This window comes from Marmota flaviventris, chromosome 1, assembly GCF_047511675.1.
Source record: "Marmota flaviventris isolate mMarFla1 chromosome 1, mMarFla1.hap1, whole genome shotgun sequence".
Lineage (NCBI taxonomy): Eukaryota > Metazoa > Chordata > Mammalia > Rodentia > Sciuridae > Marmota > Marmota flaviventris.
In genome coordinates, this window is record NC_092498.1 from 135,926,236 (window position 1) to 135,953,434 (window position 27,199).

The 27,199-nt window shown below is 54.5% G+C and overlaps 1 protein-coding gene across 9 annotated transcripts in view; it reads left to right on the forward strand.

The window, feature by feature from the left end:
• Positions 1-27,199, forward strand: part of Pitpnm2 (phosphatidylinositol transfer protein membrane associated 2) — a 125,379-nt gene that overhangs the window by 83,664 nt on the left and 14,516 nt on the right. For all 9 annotated transcript variants that reach the window (XM_071616293.1, XM_071616290.1, XM_027921411.2 and 6 more), the window contains 7 exons: positions 3,716-3,888; positions 18,298-18,512; positions 19,345-19,466; positions 20,390-20,617; positions 24,272-24,577; positions 25,258-25,353; positions 26,977-27,081. In XM_071616293.1, coding sequence (XP_071472394.1) covers positions 3,811-3,888; positions 18,298-18,512; positions 19,345-19,466; positions 20,390-20,617; positions 24,272-24,577; positions 25,258-25,353; positions 26,977-27,081 — 1,150 coding nt within the window. In that variant the 5' untranslated portion in view covers positions 3,716-3,810. The remainder of the gene's footprint in view (positions 1-3,715; positions 3,889-18,297; positions 18,513-19,344; positions 19,467-20,389; positions 20,618-24,271; positions 24,578-25,257; positions 25,354-26,976; positions 27,082-27,199) is intronic.

The following is a 27,199-nucleotide window of genomic DNA, read 5'->3' on the forward strand; positions in this document are numbered from 1 at the left end:
GTGTGGCGCAGCTGGGGGGAAGCAGGCCCACGCTCTGTGTAAGGAAAGGCCAGCGCTGGACCAGTCGGGACATTGGTGCCCTTAGAGTGAGGCCCTAGAAAGGACTCCCAGGTGGCCAGCACCCAGAAAGCTCCAAGCTCATTCCCCAGGATCCATTCCTCTTCCAGAGGCATCCTAAGAGGGCACCGAGCTTGCAGCCTTCCCAAGGAGCAGCCCAGCTGGGCATGGGGTGAACATGGCCTTCCAGGGCTTTCTGTGCAGGATGGCCTTGGCTTCTGTGTTGAAACACATATCCTGACACTCAGTGTCATGTCTTGTCTAGTGTGTGTCTTTCTCTCAGAGGGGGGACACTCCAGAAGTCTGTGATGGTCTTGACACTGACTTTCATGGGCGTAAGGGTGGGCCTGGCTGCCTCTGTCTCCCTGGGATTTGACATGGCTGTGCTAAGTACGTACTGATAGGAGAATGCTCTGATGAAGCAGCTCATGCTGGCCGCAGGGCCTTTGCTCATGCTTTCTTCAGCTGCAGCATGTCCTCCTTACAACTGCTTTCCTCCCCACATAGGCAAAACCAGTCAGGCGTCACTCAGAAAGGTGTTTCATGCCCAGTGTTGGCGTGCCCAGGGGAAGGCTGGGCAGTGTGGTTGGGGTGCTTACCAACATCTATGAGCCTGTGCCCCTACATGAACCCACACAGGCCCACTCTGGCCTTTCTGAAATAACCTCCTGGCCCAGCTCCACCTTCACAAAGGCTTTCCCAAGTCTCCCAGTGCCTGGGAGCCCTCCTGCCCTCCCTTATTCTGATGACACTCGTGGTAGTCATGGAAGCTGGCTGGTCTCAGCCCCACTTTGCTTGGGGAGCAACACAGGCCCAGTGACCTGTCCTGGGAGGCCACATGGCTAGTAGAGGCACTGTCCGGCTTTACAGCTGGATCCCAGAGAGGACCCCACACTGTGACCTCTGTCACAGTCGCATGGCTGTTGAAGCTGAGTGCTCTAGGATAGAGGAAGGAGCAGATGTTGTGACACGGTCCCAGCTAAGCACCACAATCTCTGAGGCTCCTTAATGCCTCGTGGGCAGAGCACAGTCCCTTTTCTCTAGCCCAGCCTCAGACAGAATTGCAGCCTCCGCGTTCCCGTTGCCTGGTGGTCCTCAGAACGGTTGTCTGGCCACTCCCTGGGCAGCCCTAAGCTTTGCCGCCAGCCCAGCTCCACAGGGTGATGGGCTGCCGTGGGCCTCTGCCGCCAGGCTGGGCCTGCACATGAAGATGTGGCCGCCATCTGTGTGGCCACAGCTCACCTGGCAGCTCATCTTTGGAGAGTGTCCTTATGGGCCTGGTCTAGACCATGCTCAAGGAGCCTCTGAAGTCTGAGACCCGAGCCAGTGCCAGCTGCTGACCCAGGCTCTGAGATGTCATCCCTGCTTTTGCTTGAGGGAATGGAGGTCTTTAAGGAGGGTGCAGGGCCCAGTGCAGGGTCCTGCACCACCCAACCCAGCACTGCAGCAGCATTGGGGGGCCCAGAGCCAGGGCTGGGGTGATCCGATTTGGGTGTGCGTGCACATGGACAGGTCATTCACCAGGGAGACCCCAGGAGTGCAGAGGCGGAGACTTGGGGTTTCTGAAGGACACCTAGAGAGTGTGTCTGACCTCTTACTCGGGAATAGAATGGGACTGAGTCAGAGTCACTCAGGATGATGGCATCCACCCTAGGACATGGGGATCACACCTAAGGCCCGCACACTGCGTACGTGTAGGTACCACGTGGCTCTTCTCTGCTCACCCAGGTCAGCCAACCTTAGGCTTCAGTGAAGAGCCTCACACAGAAAAGCCCTGGAGCAGCCCCATGGAACCTCAGCATCCCTCTCCTGTACTGCCTCATTTCATCCAGCTCCTTCTCCCAAGCATTGGGCGCTCTCTCCTTGGTGTGTGCAAGGAACTGTCCCTAATCAGGGGTCTGAGCCATCCTCTTGGCTAGTTGGAAGTTCATCCAGGTGTCAGATTTCTTGCTGCTTTGGCTGAGCAGGGCTTCTGTTTCACACCTTCCCGTGGGATGAGGTGCGGCCTGGAGGTTATAGGGACATCCCTTCTCTGTCCTGTGGCCTCGTGTCCAGCCACACTTGAGCAGAGCATGCAGTCCCAGGCGGGCGGTCCAGAGCTGAGTGAAGAGGAAATCCTGGGGAGCAGCCCTCAGCCTCAGCTTTCTTTACTTGGGCCCCAAATCTGCCCCTTGTCCCTGTCATCCAGACCCTGAAGGAAAGAACAGCAGTGGCCTCTTTCACCTGAGCACAGCTCTTGCCCTGGGTGGTGAGGTGAGACCCAAGGCTGCCCGGGGAACAGACAGGACGCCTAGAGAGTGTCCAGGGAATAGATACATGGGCAGTCGGCTGGAGACAGGAAGTCCCTCCGCCCCAGGGCAGGAGTGGAACTCCCGGGGGGGAGGGGGGGGGCGTCAGGGGGTGCCTGTGTGTCCAGGTGGATCAAGGTGTGTCCAGTGGGGGAGTCTGTAGTCACAGGGCTCTCAGGGGGACCCCGCCAGGATCCTACCTGGCTCCAGGTTTGTCTTCTCTATGGCCGACAGAGGTGCAAGCTCCTGGGTGTATAAAGTAGACAGGTTCCAATCGGCTAAGAGAGCGTGTATTCTGACTATTTAAAGCCGTCGGATGTGGGAACTGGAGCTGGGGGCCCAGTGGGCTTTGGGCCGTGTTCCTATCTGCTATGAAGTAAGCAGTATGGGGTTGTTGGGGCTAACAGGGGCCATCTCTGACCCATTTGTTTGGTGTCCCCCTGCCCCGCCTCTCTCCCTGAAGGCCATATTAAAGGCTTCCTTCAGTCCTCTGTGCCTATTTTCCAATATTCTGGTAAACATACTTCTCCATCTGAGGTCCCTAATGCTTTAATGCCCCGCTGGTGCCATGTGCTCCGTGCAGATGGTGCCCTGGGGAGGCTGCCCGAGTGGCCGGCTCTCTCCACTTAGCTGGTGCCCTGCCCCAGCTGCCACCCTGGAGTGGCCTTTCTGAAATGCCCTCCTAGTTCTGCCAAACCCCATCTCAGAAGCCTTCACTCAGCTCCCATCAATGGCTTTGTGGGACCTCAGGCGGTCATGAAATGACGTTTTCAGCAAAGGCTGCGGGTCCGGGCCTGGCTCACAGAGGATGGCTTCCTAATGTGATTGCTTGCATTGAACTGAAACCAAACTTCAGATCCCGTCTTCTGCCCGGACTCAGTGACTCTGTTGCCCCTGGTGACAGGAGCAGGACCGGCTGCCCCCACACAGAAGGGCTGGCCTGCTGACTTTCAATTCCTCACGTCTGTTTTTCATCCTTTTATTTATTCGGCTTCTTTCCCACAATGGGCCGTCTCCATTTGCCACATCACAAGGGCCACCCACAGGGACTGGGGACCCGGGCTGAGGTCTGTCAGGACCCCGAGGGAGCTGTGCCCTCTGCCTGGCCCTCGGAAGCTGTCCTTCCCTCCCGGGACTATTGGTTGATCAGAGCGGACACACAGCCTCCGTCCTCCCAGCTCTGAAGATTGCTGAGCAGACAAGGAACAGGGAGGCTGAGGAGGCGAGGAATTCACTCGGGTCACCCTGCTGGCCTGGGCTGGGGTGGACACTGGAATTCTGGCCTGGGTCTAGACCAGGCTTTCCTCTGTGCTGTGGCATTCATCAGCCTTTGCAGAAAGTGACTGTCCTATCCTCTCTCTTTCTCTCAGGGGCCCTTGGTGCATTCTGTCATGGTAAATTAAGGAGCCTCGTCTAGAAGTCCTAACTCGCAGTTCCCCATCGTCGGGAAGGCTGGGACTCCAAGATGATTATAAAGGAATATCGGATCCCTCTGCCGATGACCGTGGAGGAGTACCGCATCGCCCAGCTCTACATGATACAGGTGGGTCGGGGCCAGTGCAGACAACCGCGGGCCTGGACTGGATTTCTGGCTTCCAAGCATGATGCTGGGCATCCAGGCACACTATGTGGCACCAGAGTCTTTGGCCAGCACTGTTCTCTCAGGACTAACTCTGAGCCCAGGTCTTAGCTCAGACGGCAGCCACCAAGTACCCGGCCTGGGGCTTGAGCATCAGGCACTGGTTGGCCTGGCTCCAGGTCTGGTAGGTCCATTTCTGGGGAGAGTTCTCCTCCTAGTTTGCACACATGTACCCTCCCCCTGTGTCCTGGCGTGGCAGAGGAAGAGGGGCGGGGAGAAGGAGTGGGAAAGAACATTCTGGTATCTTTTCTTCTTCTCGTGAGTCTGTGAGTGTGCTGAGCCCATCCCGGGCTCTGAGCTCATGACCTCATGAGCCCTAACGGCCTCTGAAAGGCCCCTTCTCCGGAGACCATCGTACTAGGGGTTAGAACTTCACTGTGGGAATCTTCAGGGGACACAACATTCAGTCTATAGCACCCCATTTAAAAGTCAGGTACTTTTGAGGTCAGAGAGGTTCAGTGACTTACCCAGAAGCACGCAGCCTGTCTCCTAGCTCTCGGACCCCCACATTACTATGGTTGCTGCCACTTAAGCAGCACTGTGGGACACGTGCCTGGTTCACAGTCTCACGTGAGTGTGAGGTTCGTGAGGAGCCAGCAGCTCTCACCCATTCCCAGGAGACATGGCTGCTCCCTCCTCAGTGCCTGCCCAGCCTGGAACCCAGGATCCTGGCTGCTCTGGCCCTAACACCAGACCCCCCCCCGTGACCCCACCCACTGGGGTCCTGGCTGGGGTCTTCGCTCCGCAGGGTCTCCCAGTCCAGCTCTCCAGCCAGCCTCCTGCATGGTCCAGTGTGGCCTCTGCCCAACCTGTCTGTTTTCCTTCAAGCTGAGGGCCTTAGGGCCTCCCACTGATTAGGAACCTGCTTGGCCTGTCTCTGGCTCCTCTGGGCACACTGGGGCCTCTGGTCTCTGCCTTGGGCCAGCTTCTTGCTGCACAGTCACCTGGTCACCTCATCACGTGAGCTGTCGGGCAGAGGGGCGCTGCTGCTGGCAAGGCTTGGACCTCCCATCCCTGGGTTTACCTGGGTCGGGGGTATTATGAGCCCCCAGCAGAGTCTAGAGACCCAGCTCCCACCAGGGAGGAGGTGAATGGAGCTACAAGGATTGGCCAGGCTTGCGGGGAGGAGAGCAGGAGGTGGCCCAGCTCTCTGGGGGGCTGTTTGCTCTAAGCTGCTTCAGAAGGACCGCTCAATTCCCTCTCGAGCCACTTACCCCTTAATTATTTCTAGAGTGGGGAGAGGAGGAAGTTTAAATCAGGCCCAGCTCTTAGCGCTCTGGAAATAGCTCAGCTCATTCTAGGACCAGGCCCATCTGCTACAGCTGCCATTTGTCCTGCAGCTTCTCAATTCCTGCCCTAGCAGTGAGCCCCGACCACAGCAGGCAACCCCTCCACTGCACCTGGCCTTCCAGGGTGGACGATGGGGGTCCAGAAGGATGTGCCTCCAGCCTCTGGATCACCCCAAATCTGCTTCTCTCCAGCACAGAACCACCCATGACTCTGGGCCCCTCCAAATACCTGCCATTTGCACAGCATCTGTCTTTATGTCTTCTGTGAATGTGGCTGTTAAGCAACTCGCAGCCCCTGTGTGATGGCAGACTTCCTCCACGCAGCCAAGGCCCTCCCAACCTGTGCAGTGCCATCTTTTTTCCTCTCCCTCTCTCACATTTTTTATCATACGTATTGATGGGATCATTGTTACACATTTGTGCATGCACACAATATAGCAATATGATTCAGCCCTCCCCAGCACTCCCCACCTCCCACCCTTGCTCCCTCTCCTCCAGCCATTTCCCTCTGATTTTCATGACATCCCCCTCCCCACACCTTCCTATTCCTTTTTTCTCTCTAGCTTTCACGTTTGAGAGAAAACATCAGACCCCTGACATTCGGAGTTTGACGTATTTCACTTAACATAATGGTTCCATCCATCTTCCTGCCAGGACATGGTTTTGTTCTTCTTTACGGCTGATTAAGCTCCGTTGTGTACATCTACAACATTCTCTCTATCTGTTCACCTGTTGACGGACACCTAGGCTGACTCCAAGTTTGGCCACTGTGAATTGTGTGCAGCGTCTTTTGATGAATGCTGAACTGTTAACCAGGCGCGTGGTGGGTGGAGACGGCTCCCCGCCTGCAGACCAGGAGCGCCCAGAAGTGTCGGCCCTCAGGCCAGGTGGGGCCTCCCTCCCAGCTGAGTCCAGGTGGCCTCCTGGTACTAGCTGGGTTCCTCAGCCACTCTGAGCTTCCAGTCTTTCCCTGTAGTCCTTCTGGTCGGTAAGCACGTGGGCACACATCTTCTTTCCTCCCCACATAGGCAAAACCAGTCAGGTGTCACCCAGAAAGGTGTTTTGTGCCCAGTGTTGGTGTGCCCAGGCGAAGGCGGACAGTGTGGCTGGGGTGCTCACCAACACAGGTGAGCCCGTGTCCCCTCGTGGACACACACAGGAACACTCCAGTTCTCACCACAGCCACCTCTCTGGCTGCTCTCAAGGCCAGCGCAGCCTCTCCTCTGAGACTAGGACCCCTGTGGGGGACCCAGGCCTCTGCTCAGCTGACTTGGGGTCTCCCAGCCCTTCCTCATGGCCCATACTGGCAGAGGCAGGAAGGTTGAGCCTCAGCATCGTGAAGACACTATAGCCAGGGACTCCAGAGCAGATGTGTACAGGACCAGCTGGAGTCGAGGTGTGGTCCGTCTCCAGGCAACAACGCAGCTAAGAATCTCAGTCTTTTGGAGAAAGGGTGGGCTTTTAGGGCCCAGCTGACCCTCAGTTAAGTCCAGTCCTGGCGAGCGGGCGAGCAGGCGAGTGAGTCTCTCCAAGCTTTGCTTTCTTTGTCTTTTACATAGCTGGCCTCTCACAGAGCACCAGCTCTGTGAGAACAGGAAGGGCTCTGGAAGCCAACTTCCTGCTCTACAGGTAGGAAAATTGAGCTCCCAGATCCAGGACTGGAACCCAGCTCCTCCAGCTCCTGGGTGGCCTCTCTGGCCTGGAGAGCTCTGGGACTCCTGTGGGGCTGCAGGGGAAGCTACTACCAGCCTCAGAAGTGGGGGTGCCTTGGCAGACAGGAGCAGGGGGCCAGCGAGAGAGGACAAGAAACCCCCACACCCAGAACAGGGAGAGAGGCAGCCTCTCCAGGAATCAGCACCTCCCCACACCTCATCCCATGAGAGGGTGCTGGTGGGAAGTGGCATGAGCTGTGCCCCCAGGCCCTCGGGTGGACAGGGAGGGCAACAGAGGCCAGTGGGGACCGCCAGATATGGGGACTAGAACACAGGCACTTGACTGTGTCCTTCCTGTCCCTGAGACTCCCGCTCACAGACAGAGCCCATCTCCTGAGGCCCTGCACATCCCACAGGGCCAAGGGTCACTCCTCTGTTCCGTGGTCTCTCTGCCACTCCAGGGCCTGTGGCGCTCGCTCTTCCCAGCCCCACATCCTGTCTTCCACTTGGCCCACTCCTTCTGCTCCTGCACTGGCCCCTTCCTGCCCTGACTTTGGACCTGGAGTCCTGGGGTCTTGAGTCCCTGTGGGGAAGGGCTCAGAGGTCTGAAGATGTCAGAATCCGCACCTTGACATGTGCGCGGTTTGCTGTGTCAGTTGGACCGTGTTAAACAGTAGCTGGGTCCACAGGCTTCTCTGTGCCCTGCCTGTGCGAGGGCTGATTGCAGAGGCAAATGGAGTGACACCAGCATGTCCCAGGAGATGATACAGATGCAGCCACCCCAAACACGGGCAGGAATGGGGGAGAGCTGGGAGAGAGTGGGGGACAGGTCAGTGCACGGGCTCAGGCCAGCATGCCAGGGACTGGCATGTTCTGTAATGGGCCTTAAGAGGCAGCCTCATTTTCTTGAGAGAGTAGCAAGCTCAGTCCACCCCCACTGTGCTGCCCACAGCTGGGCAGCATCTGGGAAGAGGCCTTCCTCTGGACCTGCTACCACGGGAAGGTCTTGGAAAAGATGGACGGAACTCCCGTGGCCACGCACCTCGCCCATGCCTGGGCAGCGCCCAGCACACACAGTGTAGAGTTACTGGCTGGGAGCATCCACCAAGGCTCAGCCAGGGCTTGCCACCAAGAGAGGAGCAGAGGGGTTGGACCAGGACCCTGGACAGCTCTGAGGCTGCCCTGCAGGGGCCCTTGGTCTTGCGTCCTTCCCTCTTGGGAGCCTGGCAGCACAGCTCAAGGACAGGAGGCAGGGACCGGGTAGTTTCCTGAGTGGGCAGAGCGCAGCATGACTGGGAAGAGCATGCTCCCACGTGGCACAACAGCCGCAGCGCTCCAGGCCCACAGGGACCCAGGGGTCACCTGGGCAGGGCTGGCTGCCCTGGGCACACCAGCTCCAGAGTTCCTGATGACAGTGGCTAGAGCTTACTGACTCACTCTTCACTACACATCTGCTATGCGGAGGCGTCAAAGTGCTGGGTCATGCAGACTCTAGGGCCAGCCAGGACCAACTGTGGCCTTTGCCTGAGGGTGCCCCACTGTCCCAACCCCACAAGTTACCTAGCCATCCATAATGTCACTGGTGATGGTGGCAGCCCTGAGCCTGAAGCATTTAATCCTCCTGATGACCTGCAGGGTTGGTGGCAGTGCCCCCTAGGGGCAGGAGTTCAGAGATGTCAAAGAACTTGTCGGAGTATCCACAGCTGACCCCATGGAGCCAGTCTCTGGAGACCTGGCTAGCTTCCTTTGCACATTGCAAGGTCTCCTGTGGACCCCCCTCTTACCCTCTCTGAAATCACACCTTCAGGGGATTGGATCAGAGATGTCGTCTACCCCCTTACATAGCCCTACCCGCAGCATCCCAGGACTCAAGTACTCATACACATAACTCAAGGTCACCTTGGATCAGCCAGGCCAGGTGGTGTGATCAGCCCACAGTCACCACATGCTGGGGAAAAGTCTGGTAACTGAAGGCTTTGTGGCTGGGCAGGAGGCATGGAGGCCCCCTCTGAGAGATGAGGAGCTCACCTGCTGGGCATGGGGGGATGAGCAGGGGGTACTCCTGTTTATCCGATGGCAGCTGAAGTCCAGCTACAGGAGCCATTGTGGGTGCTACCAGCTGATTGACTAGTGTCCCCCAAAATCCATGTGCAGCTGAACTTCGGCTCATGACTGTGATTTGAACTAGAGTCTTTACATATGTAATCTATTAAGAATCTTGAGATGAGGTCATCCTGGACTTATAGGGACAATAGCCATTCAATTTAGGGTCCACTCTAAGAAGAGGAAAGGACAGGCTGGGTGTGGTGGCAGGTGCCTGTAATCTCAGCTATTTAGGAGGCTAAGGCAGGAGGATCACAAGTTCAAGGCCAGCCAGGGCAATTTGGCAAGACCTTGTCTCAAAGTAAAAAGTTTAAAGGGGCTGGGGATGTAGCTCAGTGGTGGAGTGCTTGTCCAGCATGCACCAAGCCCTGGGCTCAGTCCCCAGCACCACAAAACAGAGGAGGAGGAGAGGATGGAGAGAGGCACGAGAAGACAGGCAGAGAGGCAACTGATGTCACTCTGCTGAAGAAAGAGTCCCCGGAGCTGAAGGAGGCAGGGAACGGTCCTCCCTGGAGTCTCTGGAGGGAGTTGCTCTGGTAGGCTTGCTGGCCCTTCTAGGAGCGCCTGGGGAGGACAAGGTCTAAGTCCGCCTGAGTGGGGACATTTGCACAGCATCCCAAACACCCTGTAGACTAAGTGGAAGAGACCCCTCCCTGCTCCTTGTCAGCTTCCCCCCCAGCCTTCTGCACCCTGGCAGGTGGGGGATGCCATTAGAGACTCCTGCAAGGTCCTGACAGCCCTGGCCTCACGTGTCTTCTCAGAGCGGTTTTTTGGTAACAGAGAAGCATAAGCGGGGTGGCTTGAAACAGCAGGAGTTTATTCCCTTGTGGCTTAGGATCCCTGAAGCTGGGCATCAAGGTCCCTGCAGGGCCCCTCCCTGCCAGGCTGTGGGGGAGGGCGCTGCCTTGTCTTCTAGCTTCTGCCGCTGCAGGTGTTTCCTGGCCTGTGACAGCATCACTAATGACACCTGCAGAGACCCTAGCTCCAAATAAGTCTCATTCTGAGGTTCTAGGCGCACGTAAATGTGGGGGTGAGGAGGACATTCCAGCTGCCTAAACCAAGATGTGGGCAGATAGGTACCCCACACACTTTTGGTTTTAGGAACTGAGACCAGAGGGAAGTGACCTGTCCGGCCTATGGGAGTGGCCACAGAGGTGAGCTCAGAGTCCATTTAGACCTTCAGCAAGTATTTGCCAAACACCTGCCTTGTGCTTTCCCCGGGGCAGCCAGCCCTGTGGGCTGAGCAGTCCCTGGAATCAAGAGGGTCAAGGCCAGCTCTGCCACTCAGAACTGTGGACAGGTGACCACCTCTCACAGTCTCCTCCTCATTTGCAAATTGGGGTCACAGTAATACTGCCCCTTGCTCAAGGGATGGTGGGGCAGCTGAAGGAGAAGGTCATCTGAGGCATGGGCACAGTTGAGAGCATTCAGGCCGCAAGGGTCATGTTCACCAGGTGTCTGGCCCTCGGTCCAGGAGCCCTTTGAGAGGCAGAGGGATGGCACCTGACTTCATCTGTGCCTCACCAGGTCTTCTTTCTTCTGAAGCCTAGACTTGGGAGCTCTGGGCCATGAAGAAGGAGCACCTCTTTGTGCTGTGCAGAGGGTCCTGTGCTGAGAGCCACAACCGAGTCGGAATGGCCCCTGGCATTTTGTCAATAGTATTGGTTGAGAGGCGAGCCATTAAGATGATGCTGGATTGATTCAATTGTATATTAGACCTTTACTGGCCGGTAATAGGATGGCTCTTGCTGCAACGGGCCTGTTACTTTGGAGTTCCCGTGTTGAGTTCTCGCGGGGTTCCGAGAGTGAGTGTGCGCGCAGCCCGGGGGAGAGATTTTCCGGTTGGTGTGTGGTGTGTCCCGGGAGAAGGCCGCATGTGTGGCGTTTGCAGGAGTTCGGAAATAAAGTAGTTGTTGTTTGAACCTACAAGGTTTTGTGGCGGCTCAGTTATTTGTGCCCAGCCAGACTGCGGCAGTCCTGCCCCAGGCAGGAGGCAGCGCCCTGGGAGTACCTCTGTGAGCACCTGTGCACATAGGTGTGTATGCTTAGCTTGGTGCCAGGTGTGAGTGTGTGGACACACACCTGCTGTTCAGGAAACTGACTGAAGACAGCCCTGACCACGCCGTCACGTCCCCATGACTTAAAGTCACCCACACCTCAAGCATGAGGTTTTCTGCATGAGCAGAAAACTGACCTTTGGGGCACAAGGAAAGTCATTTGTGGCAGAGACACTTAGAGGTGACTCAGATGTCATCTCTGTCAGACAGGGTCACCAAGCCCTATCCCACTCCTCACATTTGACCTTTCTTAAATCTTAGTGAGCATAGGAGTCAGGATGGGGTTTTCCCACGTGACTCACCTGTTTAAAGTGTACAGGTCAGAGGTCAGCATGTCCACAGAGATGCGCCATCACCACAATCGATTTGAGCACATTTTCATCACCCAGAAAGGAGCCGCTGTCCGTCCCCCCACCGCGCCCAGCCCCTGGCAGTGGCCTGCCTGCTTCCAGGTTCTGGGTTTGTGTTCTGGACATCTCATCTCAGTGGGACCCTGCAACCTGTGGCCTTCCCGGTCTGGTTTCTGTCATTTAATGGTTTCAGGGCTCATCCACATTATGGCAAGTACCAGTAGTTGGTTCCTCTTTGCCACTGGCCACTCCCCAACAGAAGCCCCCCATATTTGTTGATCCACCATCTGTTGGTGGACATGCAGGTGGTTTCTGCCTTTCGGCTACTACACTTAAATGTTCATCTACAAGTTTTTGTGTGGACACAGGTTTTCCCTTTTGCAGGGTGTATGCCTGGGGGTAGAATTTCTAGGTCGTGCAGCAACTCTGAGTTTGACTTTCTGAGGACCTGCCACTCTGTTCCACAGCAACTGTGCCACCTTACATTCCCCCATCCGCGTGTGGGGTCCGTTCCTCCACCTCAGGCCCTGCTGCTGTCTGTTCCCAGGGTCCCGCCTGGGGGTGAGGCAGCACAGGGGGAGTGAAGTGCCTCCTCATTGTGGTTTGGGTTTGCATTTACCTAATACTAGTGATGCTGAGCATCTCTTCAGGTGCTATTTTGGCCATTTGTATCTTCTTTGGAGAAACGACTATTCACACCCTTTGACCATTTTTGACTTGGGTTGTTTGTCTCATTGTTGAATTTTAAGAATTCTTTATATATTTTGGATATGAGCTCCTCAAAAAAATTTCTCCCATTATGTAAGCTTCTCTTTTCACCTTCTTTTTAATGTCCTTTGGAGCACAGAGGTTATTAATTGTGTTTAAGCCTAGTTTATCTGTTTTTTTTTTCTTTGTTAATTGCTTAGGCTTTTGGCATTATTGTTCCGAGACCACTGCTTAATCCAAGGTCATCAAGATTCATGCCTGTGTTTTCTTCTAATAGTTTTATAGTTTTAGCTCTTATGTTTAGGAGAACGTGTTTTTAATGAGCTGTGAGCAGCAGCCGTGAGAAAGTCAGGTCTTTGGGGAGTTTGTGGACCTCTATGTTGCCTGGGGCCTGGGAGAATCCCTCCTGTCTGGCACCTGGCTGTGTGGCCTCACACCTCATTTCCGCCCCTGGCCCTCAGTTTCCCCAGGGCATCACACACAGGTTATCTCAGGATGTGTTACTGTCAGTGTCTTTGCCTTTGGAATCTCTTCCTCTAGAGACAGCTGCGAGCACATTCTCCTTCTGCTCTGCCCAGAAAAGCCCTGAATCCATGGGCCCTCGGCTCCTGGAGGCGCACACATCCCACATGTGTGCTGCGCACACACACACTGACACCCTGAGCAGTAGCCCAGCACATGATCACAGACCTCAGTCTCCCAAGTCATGTGCCAAGCTTAGGAGACTGGGATCAGGCTGTTTGGTAGCAGGGGACACTCCTAGGTGCCCCCTCCCTCCAGTGAGCCCTGTCCCTTCCAGCTATACTGTGAGCTGACCCATCCACCCCCCCTGCTGTAGAGTAAGTTAGATGTCAGGGCTAATGGTCAGGAGATGCTACTGGCCCCGCTGGTAGACTGAGTCACCCCTAGCCAGGGCAGCAGGAGAAGAGACAGATCAGAGGATGCTTGCCACTCCATCTGGAAGGAGCTGCTGGGGTGGGGCACTGAAGGGAGACAACCAGGCACATGGGGTCCCTGAGTGTAAACGCATTGCCCCCCAGTACGTCTCCTGATGGCCTGGCCCACAGGGTCCCTGATGGCCTGGCACTCTGTAGGTGGGATACTCTGAGCTTTGGTACCAAGCAGCTCCCAGCAGGGCAGGGTGATGTGCCTCGTCCTCTGTCTCCATGCTGCCCAGCTGCTCCCACATGGGAGCAGGGCTGTCCCCTGGGTGGGCTCCATCTCCTCACTGTGGGATGGGGCGGCAGCTCTGAATGCGGAGGGGACGTGGGCCTCAAGGGTTAGCTGTGTCTGAGGCAAGTCCAGAAGGCTCCACAAGGCTCCTGCTCAGGGAGGAGCAGTGGTTGCCCCTGGGGACCACCTCTCCCAGGAAGCCTCTTCCCTGGCTGCACTGGTTCCCGGTAATGCTGGCCTGCCCTGCATGGCCGCTGTCTCCATGTCTTGGCCCCAGCAGGCTCCACAAGTGCCTGTGTCTGATGTCCTGCAGGGTGACAGGGGACCTAGTGCTATGGCCACGGGAGGGCCTTCCTCCCCAGCCACATCCTCTGGACCAGCCCTTCTCCTCTGCCCTGCAATCTTACAACCCAGCTGCCATGTTAGTGGCTGATCCGAGACTAGAAAACGAGGCCAAGCAGAGAATCAGACATCCTGGCTCCTCGCTCCGTCCTTCAGGGAAACACCTGAGCAGCGTGTGGGCTTTGGAGGCTGGAGGATCCCCTGCCCCACCCCAGGCTGGGCTGAAGCTGGCACCTGGCAACTGCAAGTAGAGGCGGCTGTCTTTCCCCAGAAGCCCTGCCAGAGGGCCAGTCAGCTTCCCCTGGCAAGTTGGCATTCCCCTTGGAACATGGCTCTGTGGCAGGGTCCCTCTGGCCTGGCACTCTGTAGGTGGGATACTCTGAGCTGTAGCTGTTTTTTCCTTTGGTTTTGTTCCTAATTCTCTTCACTTTTTTTTTTTTAAGTTATGACACGATACCTTTATTTTATTTATTTATTTTTATGTGGTGCTGAGGATCGAACCCAGGGCCTCACACATGCTAGGCTCCACCACTGAGCCACAGCCCCAATTCCCTTCACTTTTTATTCAAGGATTTACATATGTAGAAAGGGTATGATCCGGGGCTGGGGATGTGGCTCAAGCGGTGGCGCGCTCGCCTGGCATGCGTGCGGCCCGGGGTTCGATCCTCAGCACCACATACAAACAAAGATGTTGTGTCCGCCGAAAAACTAAAAAAATAAATAAATATTTAAAAAAAAAAAAAAAAAAAGAAAGGGTATGATCCGTGAGCACCTGCCAAGGTGGGTTCCCATCCAGTGAACATCTGTGTACATAGCAGGACATTCTCAGCCCCAGCAACCCCCCATGCCTCCTTGACATTGGAGCCCTGTTCCCAGAAAACAGCTCCCAAACTGTCATTCACCCACCATGTAATCTTCCCTTCTAGTGTGTTCGCAGAGTGCGTGACCAGCCATTACCACAGTGATTCCAGAATATGTTGAGAGCTGGGAGTGCAGCTCAGTAGTAAGAACCCACGCTTAGCACGTGTAAGGCCCTGGGTTGGCTCCCCAGCACCCCCAAGAAAAGTCCATTAGAATATTTTGATCACCTCAAAAGAAACCTGGACCCATTAGCAGTCATCCTTCATTTCTACCCCGCCTCCCAGCCCCAAGTCCCCACTACCCCACTTTCTGTCTCTGTGGATTTGTCTGTTTTAGACATTTCACAGGAGTGGAGTCACATCTGTGGTGTCTGTGACTGGCTCCTGTCATTCAGCACAATGTTTCCAAGTTGGCCCACCTTGAAACACATACATCTGAATGATATCCTTTGATGCAGGTGGAACATATTTCATTTATCCATTCTTTAGTTGACAGACAGTTTGGAAGAACTGGGGTCGTCTGAAGGCCTGGTGCACAAGCACAGTCTCCCCCTTTTATCTGCAGGGGATACATTCTAAGACCTCTGTGGTTGCCCGAAGCTATGGACAGTACCAAACTCCTACGCTTCATTTTTCTCCATACAGATCTATGATAAAGTTTAATTTACAAATTAGAGAGCTGGGCATGGTGGGGCATGCTCATGATCCTAGCTACCAGAGAGTCTAAAGCAAGAGTTCAAGGCCATCCTGGGCAACTCAGCAAGACCCTGTCTCAAAATTCAAAAAGAAAAAAATATATATATTTTATATTTTTTTTTTCACAGTAAAATAAGTTTCAGGGAAAAGTTTAAGTAGGCACAGTAAGAGAATAACAACTAATAACAAAATAGAATAATTATAATAGCATACTATAATAAAAGTTATTTAACACTTACAAATTGTCTATTTCTGGAATTTTCCATGAAATGTTTTCAGACTGTGGTTGACCTCAGGTCACCAAAATCACAGGGGCACTCAGTGTCTGTTCAGCCCCTGTTCTCAAGTCTTTTGTGCACGCAACCAGAAGTGTACTTGTTGGTCATGTGGTAATCCTATGTCTCTCTTTATTTTTTTTATTTTTAGATTTTTTTTTAGTTGTTGATGGACCTTTATTCTGTTCATTTATTTATACGTGGTGCTGAGAATCGAATCCAGCGCTTCACACATGCCACGCAAGTGCTGTACCACTGAGCCCCAGTCCCCCTGTGTCTCTTTTTGAGAAACCTCCAAACTGTTTTCCACCATTTTTGCATTCCCCCCATTTTATGTGCCCTCCCATCCCCAGCAGCAGTGTACAAGGGTCCCGGCTTCTCTATACCCTCTCCAGCACTGATCGTCTGCTGGGTTTTTGTTTTTAATCTTAACCATCTTAATGGTCCACTGTCTCTCGAAGTTTGATTTGCATTTTCCTGATGACTAATGGTGTCAGCCTCTTCTCACCTAGGTTTTCTGTTCTGCTGCTGCTTCTCTTTTTAACGGTGGTGGCCAACCACTGAAATGACTCTCAGACCCACTAATGGGTAGTGGCCCACGATTTGAAGAGCAGGCTAGACTTTCCTCTGGGCCTGGGTGTTGCTCTCTGTGCCAGGAGATGGACTTCTTAGTCATTTCTGTCTTCTCTGGCAAAAGGGCTGTTCAAGTCCTTTGGCCACTTTTGAATTTGGGTTTTCTGTTTTGTTGTTGAGTTGAGTTCTTTATATATTCTGGATACAAGTCCCTTATCAGATATGATATACAAATATTTTCTCATGTTCAGTGGATCGACTTCACTCTCTTGATGCTGTCCTCTGATAAACATTAGTTTTAATTTTTTTTTAATGTATCAGGGACTGAACTCAAAGGCACTCAACCACTGAGCCACATCCTCAGCCCTCTTTTGTATTTTATTAAAGATAGGATCTCACTGAGTTGCTTAGGGCCTTGCTAAGTTGCTGAGGCTGGCTTTGAACTTGAGATTCTCCTGCCTCAGCCTCCTGAGCCACTGGGATTACAGGTGTGCACCACTGCACCCAGCTAGTTGTAAATTTTGATAAACCAATTTGTCTATTCTTTTGTTGATTATGCTTTTGATATATTTAAGAAACCATTGCCAAGTCCAAAGTCATGAAGATGACCTATTTCCTTCTAACAGTTTCATAGTTTTAGTTCTTACATTTAATTCTTTGGTCCATTTTCATTGTATTTTTATGTATGATGTGAGGTAGGGTCCAACTTCATTCTCCCACATGTAGATATCCAGTTGTCCCAGCACCGTTTGTTAAAGACTAGTCTTTATCCATTGGATGGTCTTGACACTCTTGTCAAAATTAATTGGCCAGTCATGCATGGTGGCACACACCTATAATCCCAGTGACTTGGGAGGCTGAGACAAGGAGGATCACAAGTTCAAAACCAGCCTGGGCAGCTTACCAAGACCCTATCACAAAATAAAGTCTAAAAGGACTCGGGCTGTAGCTCAGTGGTAGAATGCCCCTAGGTTCAATCCCCAGTACCTCCAATAAATAAGCAAATAAATAAGTTAATTTTAAAAATTAATTGGCCATTAGATATATGGTTTATTTCTAGGCTCTGAATATTATTCCATTGATCCTATGACAGTACCATACTGTTTTGATTTCTGTAACTTTGTAGCGAATTCTTTAGCCTGATATTCTTTGTTACCTGATATTGATATCGCCATTTCTGCTTTTTCTTTTCTGTAGTAAATGTTAATATAGGAAGTGTGAGTCTTCCAGCTTAGTTTTGTCTTGTTTTCAAGATTATTTTGGCTATTTGGGGTCCCTTGCAATACCATATGAATTTTAGCATTAGTTTTTCTTTTTCTATATTAAAAAAAAGGCTTCTGGAATTTCAGTAGGTGCTGCACTGGGTCTGTATGCTTCTTGGGGGATTATTGCTATATTAACAATAGTAAATCTTCTGGTCCATGAACACAGGACGTTTTTCCAGTTATTTAGGACCTTGATTTCTTTCAGCAATGTTTTGTAGTTTTTAGTGCACAAGTATTTTTATGGAGCTACTTGATTAAACTTATTCCTAAATATTTATTCTTTCAGATGCTATTATAAATGCGGTTGATTTCTTAATATTTATTTTTTAGTTGTACACCAATATCTTTATTTTATTTATTTATTTTTATGTGGTGCTGAGGATCGAACCCAGGGCCTCACACGTGCTAGGCAAGTGCCTCTACCCCTGAGCCACAACCCAGCCCCTGATTTCTTAATCTCTTTTTTGCAGTCTTTGTTTCTGTGTGTTGGTCTTGTATCCGGCCACTTTACTGAATTCATTTATTAGGTCTAATGAATTTGGAAGAAATTTGGGGGGGTTTTCTGTATAAAGTTCATGTCCTCAGCAAACAAGGACAGCTTCTTTCTGTCTTCCCAATTCAGATGCCTCTTACAATTTCTTTTTCTTGCCTCATAACTCTTCTAAAATCTCCAGTCCAATACTGAGTGAAAGCCAGAAAGCAGGCATCCTTACCCTGTCCTTGCCCTGGGAAACTTTCAGTCCTGGGACAGGCAGGAATCAGCAGTGCTGGGCCTCAGAGAGGGAATCTGACCACAGGGAGCTTGGGCCACATGAGCTTGGGTCTAATTTGGGAGGGTCTGAAAGGCCCAGGCGGAGCCAGCCTGTGGCCAGAGCCTTTCTTCCCATTCTACACTGGGGCTTGGCCTATTGGGCCCCAGTCCTGTGCAGAAGCTCTAACCACACACGTCGTCATGCTTTTGTCCCCACAGAAGAAAAGCCGAAATGAGACCTACGGTGAGGGCAGCGGCGTGGAGATCCTGGAGAACCGGCCGTACACAGACGGCCCCGGCGGCTCAGGCCAGTACACACACAAGGTGTACCACGTGGGCATGCACATCCCCGGCTGGTTCCGCTCCATCCTGCCCAAGGCGGCCCTGCGGGTGGTGGAGGAGTCCTGGAATGCCTACCCCTACACACGAACCAGGTGCGCCGGCCTCCGCCCTCCTCTGCCTCCGTCGGGTGGGAAGAAACCCTACAGATCCAGCAGTGGGAGTCTATATGGGCTCAGCCCCTGCACTCACAAGGGTACTAGGCTGTGTCCAAGACCGGTGCCCTGAAGGGCCCCAGGGCAGTCACACACAGAAGAGGGAGGAATATACCCTATGCCTCCCTCAAATGGAGGCCACAAAGAAGGTGGTATTCAAGCCAGGGTTTCTGAGAAGGCCCGAGGAGTGCAAACCAGGGGGCTTTTCCTGCTGTGAAGGAACGGAGGGTAGCCAGATGCAGGGAGTCTGCACTCCATGCTGAGCAGGGCTTCTCTCAGGTCTTCACTCTGTACCAGTGTGCGGCTGAGCACTGCTGGGGGAGGGATGGGGGCTGCTCCAGCCACTCCACGTGCTGAGCAGGCAGGGTCCCCACCCGCCTTCCAGGGCCTCCTTCCTTCCTACACTAGGGAGTACCAGCTGTTCCCGTTGCCAGAGCTGGCTCTTGTGGGGTGGGGTGGCGTGTCCTGGAGTAGGGCTCAAGTTCCACCAGCTCTGTGTACAGTGCCCTACCTGTGTGACATTGCCACCACCATGAGCATATGGACTCGAGACGCAGCTTCCAGAAGCTCCCTTCCCTGACTCCCCGCTGCCTAAACCCAGCCCTCCTCCTCAGTGGCTTGACTGTTCTGGGGACAAGGTGACAGTCCAGAGGAGACTGGGAAACCCATCTTGGCCAGGCCTACACTCCTGTCCCTCTCCAGCTGTGCCAACAGGCCAGGCGGCCACCTGCAGCCCCCAGGCACAGCCCCAATGGCCGCCGTTTGCCCCCAGGTTCACCTGCCCTTTCGTGGAGAAGTTTTCCATCGACATCGAAACCTTTTATAAAACCGATGCTGGGGAGAACCCGGACGTCTTCAGCCTGTCTCCTGTGGAAAAGAACCAGCTGATGACAGGTGAGCAGGAGGCCCTGCCTGGCCACTGTCTGTGCCTCCCCCACCGTCCCCCTCAGCCCCAGCGTGGCCCAATCCTGGAGGCAGGTTGGGGTCCTGCACCCCAGGACAGAGGCCTCTCCTGCTCACAGCCCTGCCCCTCCAGCCCCAGAAGGGCACCGGCGGCTCTTGGGAAGCCACCCTAGACTGGCAGCCTCACATGAGAGCCCGGGCCATGGGGGCCGTGGCAGATGGAGGCTGTGCCCTGATGGCTCCGTCCCACAGCTGGAGCTGCCATGCAGGAAGCAGGACCCACTCACTAAGAGCTTTACTAAGGAAACCAGAGAGCAGGGTTTTCATGAGAAATTTCCACTTTCCCAAATGTTGGCAGATAATTCAATAAACTTAAGCCTAGTCAAACAGCAGGCCTCTGGGGGCCGGGCCCAACTCCCCAACAGCTCAGCCGGCCGGGTCCTCCCAGTATGAGCCTGTGTGTAGGTGCCCTGGCCCAGGTGCTGGCCTGGCACCTCGTGTGGCAAGAAATGGACGGCGTCCCACTGCACACCCATCATCTCACCACAGTGGCCACCCTGCCCCATACATACCTGGGCAGTTCCCAAGTCCCCACCTCAGTCCACACCCCTGCTGCCAGGACACCACCTTTCCTGGGAAACGTCTCCAGCCTTCTCTCTGTCCCATGAAAAGACCCTCCAGGGCCTCCTCCGTTACCTGCTTTGCCAGGTGGTGGGCACACTGACTGTGGGGCTTGTCGACATGACTTGAAAGGCACAGGCCTGGCAGTCAGGGAGCTACCCAGGGCGCCATACTTGCTCCCCCATGTCCCTTCCACATGCGAGGTCTGGGGCTCTCCGAGGATGTGGGCATGGAGGGTCTGGCAAGGGTGGGGTGCAGGCCAGGCAGGTGTGACCACTCACAGTGTCCCCCAGACTTCATCGACATCGTCAAGGACCCTGTGCCGCCCAATGAGTACAAGGCCGAAGAGGACCCCAAGCTATTCCAGTCAACCAAGACCCACCGCGGGCCGCTGTCCGACAACTGGATCGAGGAGTACAAGAAGCAGCTGCTGCCCCTCATGTGTGCCTACAAGCTCTGCAAGGTGGAGTTCCGCTACTGGGGCATGCAGTCCAAGATCGAGAGGTTCATCCACGACACCGGTGAGCACCCAGCCCCAGGCACACGGGCCGAGGCCCCGCTCCTCCCTGCCTCCCTCTCCTCGGCCTGCTTCTGCTTTAGTCCTGAAAGGTGAAGCCAAAGCCCTGTTCACCTCCCACCCCCACCCCCAGCTTATCTTACCTTTCATTATTTATTTTTTAAAGTTTACTCTAATTTGGTATGTATGACAGCAGAAGGCATTTCAATTCATATGACACATAGAGGGCACAGTTTTTCATATCTCTGGTTGTACATGACGAAGAGTCATACCATTTGTGTCTTCTTATTTTATTTATTTATTTATTTTAAATATTTTTTTAGTGGTTGATGGACCTTTATTTTGTATGTGGTGCCTCACGCATGCTAGGCAAGCGCTGTACCACTGAGCTACCACCCCAGCCCCTTCTTATTTTTATTTTTTGGTACTATGGATTGAACCCAAGGGTGCTCTGCCACTGAGCCTCATTCCCAGGCCTTTTTATTTTAGACAGGGTCTGGCTAAGTTGCAATGGCCTTGAATTTGCAATCCTCCTGCCTCAGCCTCCCAGGTCACAAGACTTACAGGCACACGCCTCGGTGCTCAGCACCCCCAGCTTATCTTGGCCTTCCCTGAATGCTATGCACAGTTTCTGCTGCATGTGCCCCAGGCTCTGTTCTGTTCCTGCCCCCATTTGTGAATGATAGCGTGTAGCCTACACTCGACTCTGGGGAGTACTCACTGAGGGCAACCTCCCTGCTGCCCACAGGGCCCCTGGCTCCCAGGCCTGTTGGCTGTACCTGAGAGGCTGCCGGCCCAAGCCCAGCCCACAGCTCTGCGCCTCCTGACAGGGTGGAAAGTTCTGGAGGGCAGAATGTCTCAGACATTGTACTGTCCTTCACACCCACCCAGCCTTCCCAGAGCAGGTGTCCCCACAGATGCCTGGGCTCCCCACCCAGCAGGTGCTAGCCAAGGCCCTCACCACCTCTGAGCCCTCAGCACCTGCCCAAGAGGTCGCTGTATGTCAGTTCCCATCTGGTCCCGACCCAGGGCTCATAGCCCTACGTTTATTCCAGGCAGACACCGTGTGATGCCATTAGCAAGGGTGACTTATCTAGATGGGACAGAGCCACACTCTGATAACATGCCTCACACCTGTCACGTTGGTGCTTGATGACCACGAGGGCAGGCATCCCCCAGCCACAGTGGAGGGTGCCCACAGCAGTACTGCCTGACCTTAGAAGTCGGTGCTGCGGCGGAGCCCTGGGGCCCAAGAAGGCTGGCTTCTGCTCGGAGAGGCAGAGATGCCCTGTTGACACGGCAGTGTCACCAGCTCCACCCCCATGGCTGCTCCTTTTCAGGGAGCTACTATGTGTCCCTCAGCAGGGGCCAGGGCAGGTAGCAGGAGAAAGAAGACATCCCACCCCACTGAAGGGGACACATCCCTGCAGTCCAGCTGTCTAACCACATGGGAGCTCAGATCATCCCAAGTCACCTCCTTCTTTACCCAGGACTCAAAAGCCAGGATACATGTCCCCAGTTCTAAGCAGAAAGGACAGTGTCCTGGAGACAGCCTGGGTGTCTGTATCCCCAGCCCAGCTTGGCCATACCCGTCGTGGCCATGGTCCCCACTTCCTGCAGTGGAAGTTAACAGTTCTCAGCTCACAGGAGCTGCATGGCCTGCCTGGCCTTTCCCTTTCTCCACCCCAGGGATCCATTCATGTCAGGCTTCTCCAGGGTCAGCCCACTACAGGTCCCGGCAGAGCCCAGGCTGGGACCCTGGCCCAGAAGCCAGTGTGCCCCTCGGCCCTCCCTGCCCCACACAGCCTGAGAGCCTGGCCAAACTACAGGGATCTCCAGCCCCAAAAAGTCAGCTCTCCTCCCAGAAAGGAAAATGGGGCTGGAGGGGAGGGGACAGTTCTGACACCCAGTCCCAGCTCTGTCACATGGCGACTCTGCAGCTCTTCCCTGAGACTTGCTTTCCTTGTCTGAGAAGTGGGTGTAGTGGTGCCAGTTACACAGGGCTGCTCCAGGACAAGATCATGGGGTGCAGAACCAGGGAGGGGGCACGACACAATCGTGTCTGCTGCTACGAACATTAGTGTCCTCCCAGGGAGAACTGGTGAACCCGTGTGAGCTGGGCTTAGCATAGCCTCATGCTGTCCCGCATAGCCTTAGCCTTACCCCCTGGTGCTAAGCCCTTCCAGCCACCCCAGACTGAGGCCATTCCCCATATGGGTTGGAGCAGCCCCGTGAGGCCAGCAGACAGTCACAGAAAAGGAGACAGGCTCATCAGCATGGTGTCTGAAGCCACCCCACGGCTGGGCTGGGGATACAGACCTCTGGGGCCAGGAGGGTACCATGGCATAGCGAAGGTGGGCGGACACACCCCACAGGTGGCAGACCAGGAGGTGGGACTGGGGAGGGGAGTGCAGAGGAAGCCCTGTCATCCTGAGGCCTCTTGGAGGACCCCTCTGCACTCTCCAGGAGAGCAGAAGGTGCGTGCCCTGGGAGCCAGGAGAAACGTGTTCCAGAATGTTCAGAGCCGCGAGACAGAAAAATGATGCAAATGAGCCAAAAGCCACTGGCAGGAAAAGGAATAATAAAATGTGGTGTTTCCAACACATAAATGCCATGCAGCCAAAAGCCCAGTGCCCCAGAGCCCCACACAGGCGTGGTTGCAGGTGAAACTCACCCAGAGAAGCAAGTGGCAGGAGAGTTCACACAGCATGACTCGTACATGTAAATTTCAACCACAGCCCAACAGCCCAACACGTGCAGAAAAACACACCTGCCAAACGAGAAACCAAACAAGTGGCAGATGTAAAATCTAGGGCAGACTCTTACAGGGAGGGAACACGGGTGGGGAGGTGTCACTGGGACAGTCTATACCTTTGCTGGGTGGTGAATGTTTGGTTTCTTTTTAGTGTTTCTTTTAAGCAGCTTCATGGAGGCATGGTTTTGTGTGCCATGCAGCTTACCTGTGTGAGGACAGCCAGGTCAGTTTCAGGACAATATTCACAGCTGTACACTGAGCTCCCCATATCCTGTCACCCCAGAGGGCCCCTTGCTCCTGGCTTGTCTTTCTCCTTAAAAGCCATATGATTGTATCTTATTTTATTTGCATAATATATTCTTATCTATCTCACATGTAAAATATAGTCTTTTGAAAGCATTTTTTAAGCCAGACATGGTGGTGCACACCTGTAATCCCAGTTACTTGGAGACTGAGACAAGAGGATTGAAAGATGAAGGCCAGCCTCAGCAACTTAGTGACACCCTGCCTCAAAATAAAAAATAAAAAGCACTGAGGATGTAGCTCAGTGGTAAAGCACCCCTGGGTTCAATCCCATTTTGAACTTGAACTTGGACAGGAAAAGTAGACTGGCACTGAGAGAGGAGACTTAGGAAGTCCTACTCTACTTCCCAAAGGGCAAGGACTTCCCCCCAAATTAAAATCTGGCTTCTGACCAGACACCTTACCTAGGAGGCCCCTCCCCTCTGAGTGTAGAATCACTGTGAGTTTGTGAGGCCATCTGGGAGCCAGTACCCTCATTTTCCAGATAGAAAAGATGGGGCACAGGCAAGCAGTGCCTCAAGTCTGACCTGCAGCTCCAGGGTAGCCAGCCTGGGGCTCCTGTTTCAGTCTCAGACTGACGATTCCCCTGCACCTACGCAGGCCTGCGGCGGGTCATGGTGCGGGCCCACAGGCAGGCCTGGTGCTGGCAGGATGAGTGGTACGGGCTGAGCATGGAGAACATCCGGGAGCTGGAGAGGGAGGCGCAGCTCATGCTGTCCCGCAAGATGGCCCAGTTCAGTGAGGACGAGGGGGCCACCGAGCTCGCCAAGGACCAGGACACCCAGGACCAGGCATCCGGGGTGCCCCCTGAGCCCAGCAGCAGCCACGGGGAGCCCCTGGTGGGGCGTGGCCTGAAGAAGCAGTGGTCCACGTCCTCTAAATCGTCACGGTCATCCAAGCGGGGAGGTGAGCCCCAGCGCCGCCTGGCCATGTGGTGTCCCTGTCTGCCCTGCCCCCCAGGCAGCCTGTGCCATTGCTGGGTTGCTGGGCCTTCCAGCTCTGAAAATGGCCTCTTTCTCATGGACATTGTGAAGCTAAGCCTGCTGGTGACAGCCTTCTCTGACTGGCACCAAGCCAGGCCTAGCTGCAGTGAAGCCAGGTCCCCCCACCCCAGCAGGCCCCACCTGAGCACGTGTACGGCCCAGGGTGAGACGGCCCCACCTGAGGAGCAGGACTGGCGGCTCCCTGACACCTGCAGGAGGCTTCACCTCCCCCGGGAGCCTACAAGGCCTAGGAGGAGGGTGAAGTGGAGCTTCCCTTCGCAAGCCCCCGCTCCCTGGACCTGAGTAGTGAGACACGCCCCGCCACCCCCCACTGTCCTGCAGCATCACACCCCATTTGTGAGGCTGCTGCAGCTCAGCTTAAGAAATCTCTTCAGGGTCAGACCCAAGCCTACCAGCAGAGCTCAGGTCCTGGACTCAGACCCCATTTCCTCCTGCCCCACGTTCTCCCTGGACCTCCCTAGGACGGCTCTGCCCATGTCCGCCTAAGCCTCAGGTTTCCACCTCCCTGCTGTTGCCCGCTCCGCAGAGCCACTGGCCCTTCCGCTGCAGGCCAGACAGTCAGTCTGGGATTTTGCCTTGCAGCCAGCCCTTCCCGCCACAGCATCTCAGAGTGGAGGATGCAGAGTATTGCCAGGGACTCTGACGAGAGCTCAGACGACGAGTTCTTTGATGCCCATGGTAAGTGGGCAGCTGTGCGCCCTTGGCCTTCCTGGGAGAGGCAGGGAGGGGTGTGTGAGGGTGGGCACAGGGTTTGGAGGGTGACTTGGCCTCACCTAGGGTCACGTTCCCTTGAGCGCCAGTCTCAGGCTAACCTACCCAGAAGTTGAGATGTACCTGTGGGCCTGACTGGAGGGGGCTGCTCTCTCAAGACCACCCCAAAAGGACATGCAAGTCGCACGGGGACATTTTTCCATTTGTGAATTTATTTCCATAAGAAGTATAACTTACAGTGTTATAAATTTTTGTAGTTACTTAATCTTGTACTTAACCTTGTTTATTCCTGATTAAATTAATGCCATTAATGTAAATTAAATATGCACCTAAAGTAGACACTTTAGAAAATGCAATAAGCAGAAATAGAAGAACTGCTCATTTCCCCTGATCCTGGCATAAACACCAGAAGCAGCCTGTGCCGGAAGACGTGAGTGGGGCCTCCTTGCTCAGTGCCTTTGCTGTCCCCCTCAGTGAAGCCAGAGGGACCAGCGGGCAATGCAGAGAGATGGCCCTCTGCAGGGTACCTGGCATGGCAGGGCCCAGAGACAGGGATGTGTCCACAGGCTTGCACAGGGCAGGGGCAGCGAGAGCCCGCTTGTGCCACCACCACGACTGGGAGGAGCAGGAGAACCAGCTAAGTGTGGCATTTCAGTTAATTGGCCATCAGCCCGGAGGGGCAAGGATGTGGGGAATAGTGTCCAGGCAAGAGAAGGTTCTGGGTTTACTCTGGTCCAGACAGGCTGCTGAGGTGGGGAAGGGGTGTCTTTGGTGTCCCACTCATCCCAGGCTGGCTCTTTGTCCCTGAAAAAAGGAAAATACACAGCTAGTGTAGAAAATGATGTAGAAGCAAAAGAGTCCTGGGGAAACTGGCCCAGGAGCCATTCAAGGCCAGAGGAGGGGGCCAGCGGGAGCCCAAACCCAGACAGCTGCTGGGCCCCAACAGAAATCCCAAGAAAGCAGAGAGGAGCACCAGGGACCGAGCTCGTGGTGGCTCTGGGTTAGTCCCCGCAGGAGAGGGGAGGAAAGCAGGGGCGGCTGCAGGTGGACACAGCAGCACTCCTCGCCAGCTGCTCCCTGAGCTGCCGCTGTGGACGTTAACGACGTCAGCTGGTGAGGGATACACGGGGTATGGCTCAGCCATGAAAAGGAAGGACACGCTGACAAGCCTCCAGCAGGAGGGACCTCGAGAGCACGACACTGTGTGAGAGAGGCTCGCCACAAAAGACCACGTCGCGTGGCATGGTGCTGCTAAGTGACCAGAATAGGCAAGCGCAGAGAGAAAGGACTGCTGGCCAGCGGCTGCCCAGGGAGGCCGGGGAGGGTGGCCACTCTTGGCTGGGGTTTCTGTCCAAGGATGATGAAGGGCGCTGGCCACACAGCTTTGCAAAGACACTAAATACCACTTAAAATGGTTTACACTGTGAATTTTATGTGGTATGGCTGAAAAAACAAAAAGGTTGGGTGGTGTCAGCTGCCTGGCTGTCCTGGTGAGGAAGGGAGCGAGCAGGAACAAGATGCACTGGGCGAAGGCCGGGGAGCTGGAGGCTCCTGGTGTATCCCATCCCTGCTGAACACCCCCCTCCACAGAGGACCTGTCTGACTCGGAGGAGATGTTCCCCAAGGACATCACCAAGTGGAGCTCCAACGACCTCATGGACACCATTGAGAGCCCAGAGCCAGAGGACACACAGGGTAACCCACCCAGCTCCGGCACAGTGCTAGGCACCCCGGGGCGAAGGGGGGGGACCCAGGGCTCCAGTTCCCCTTGTGGCGGTTACAGCCTCTGCGGGGCCAGCTGTGCCCTGCTCAC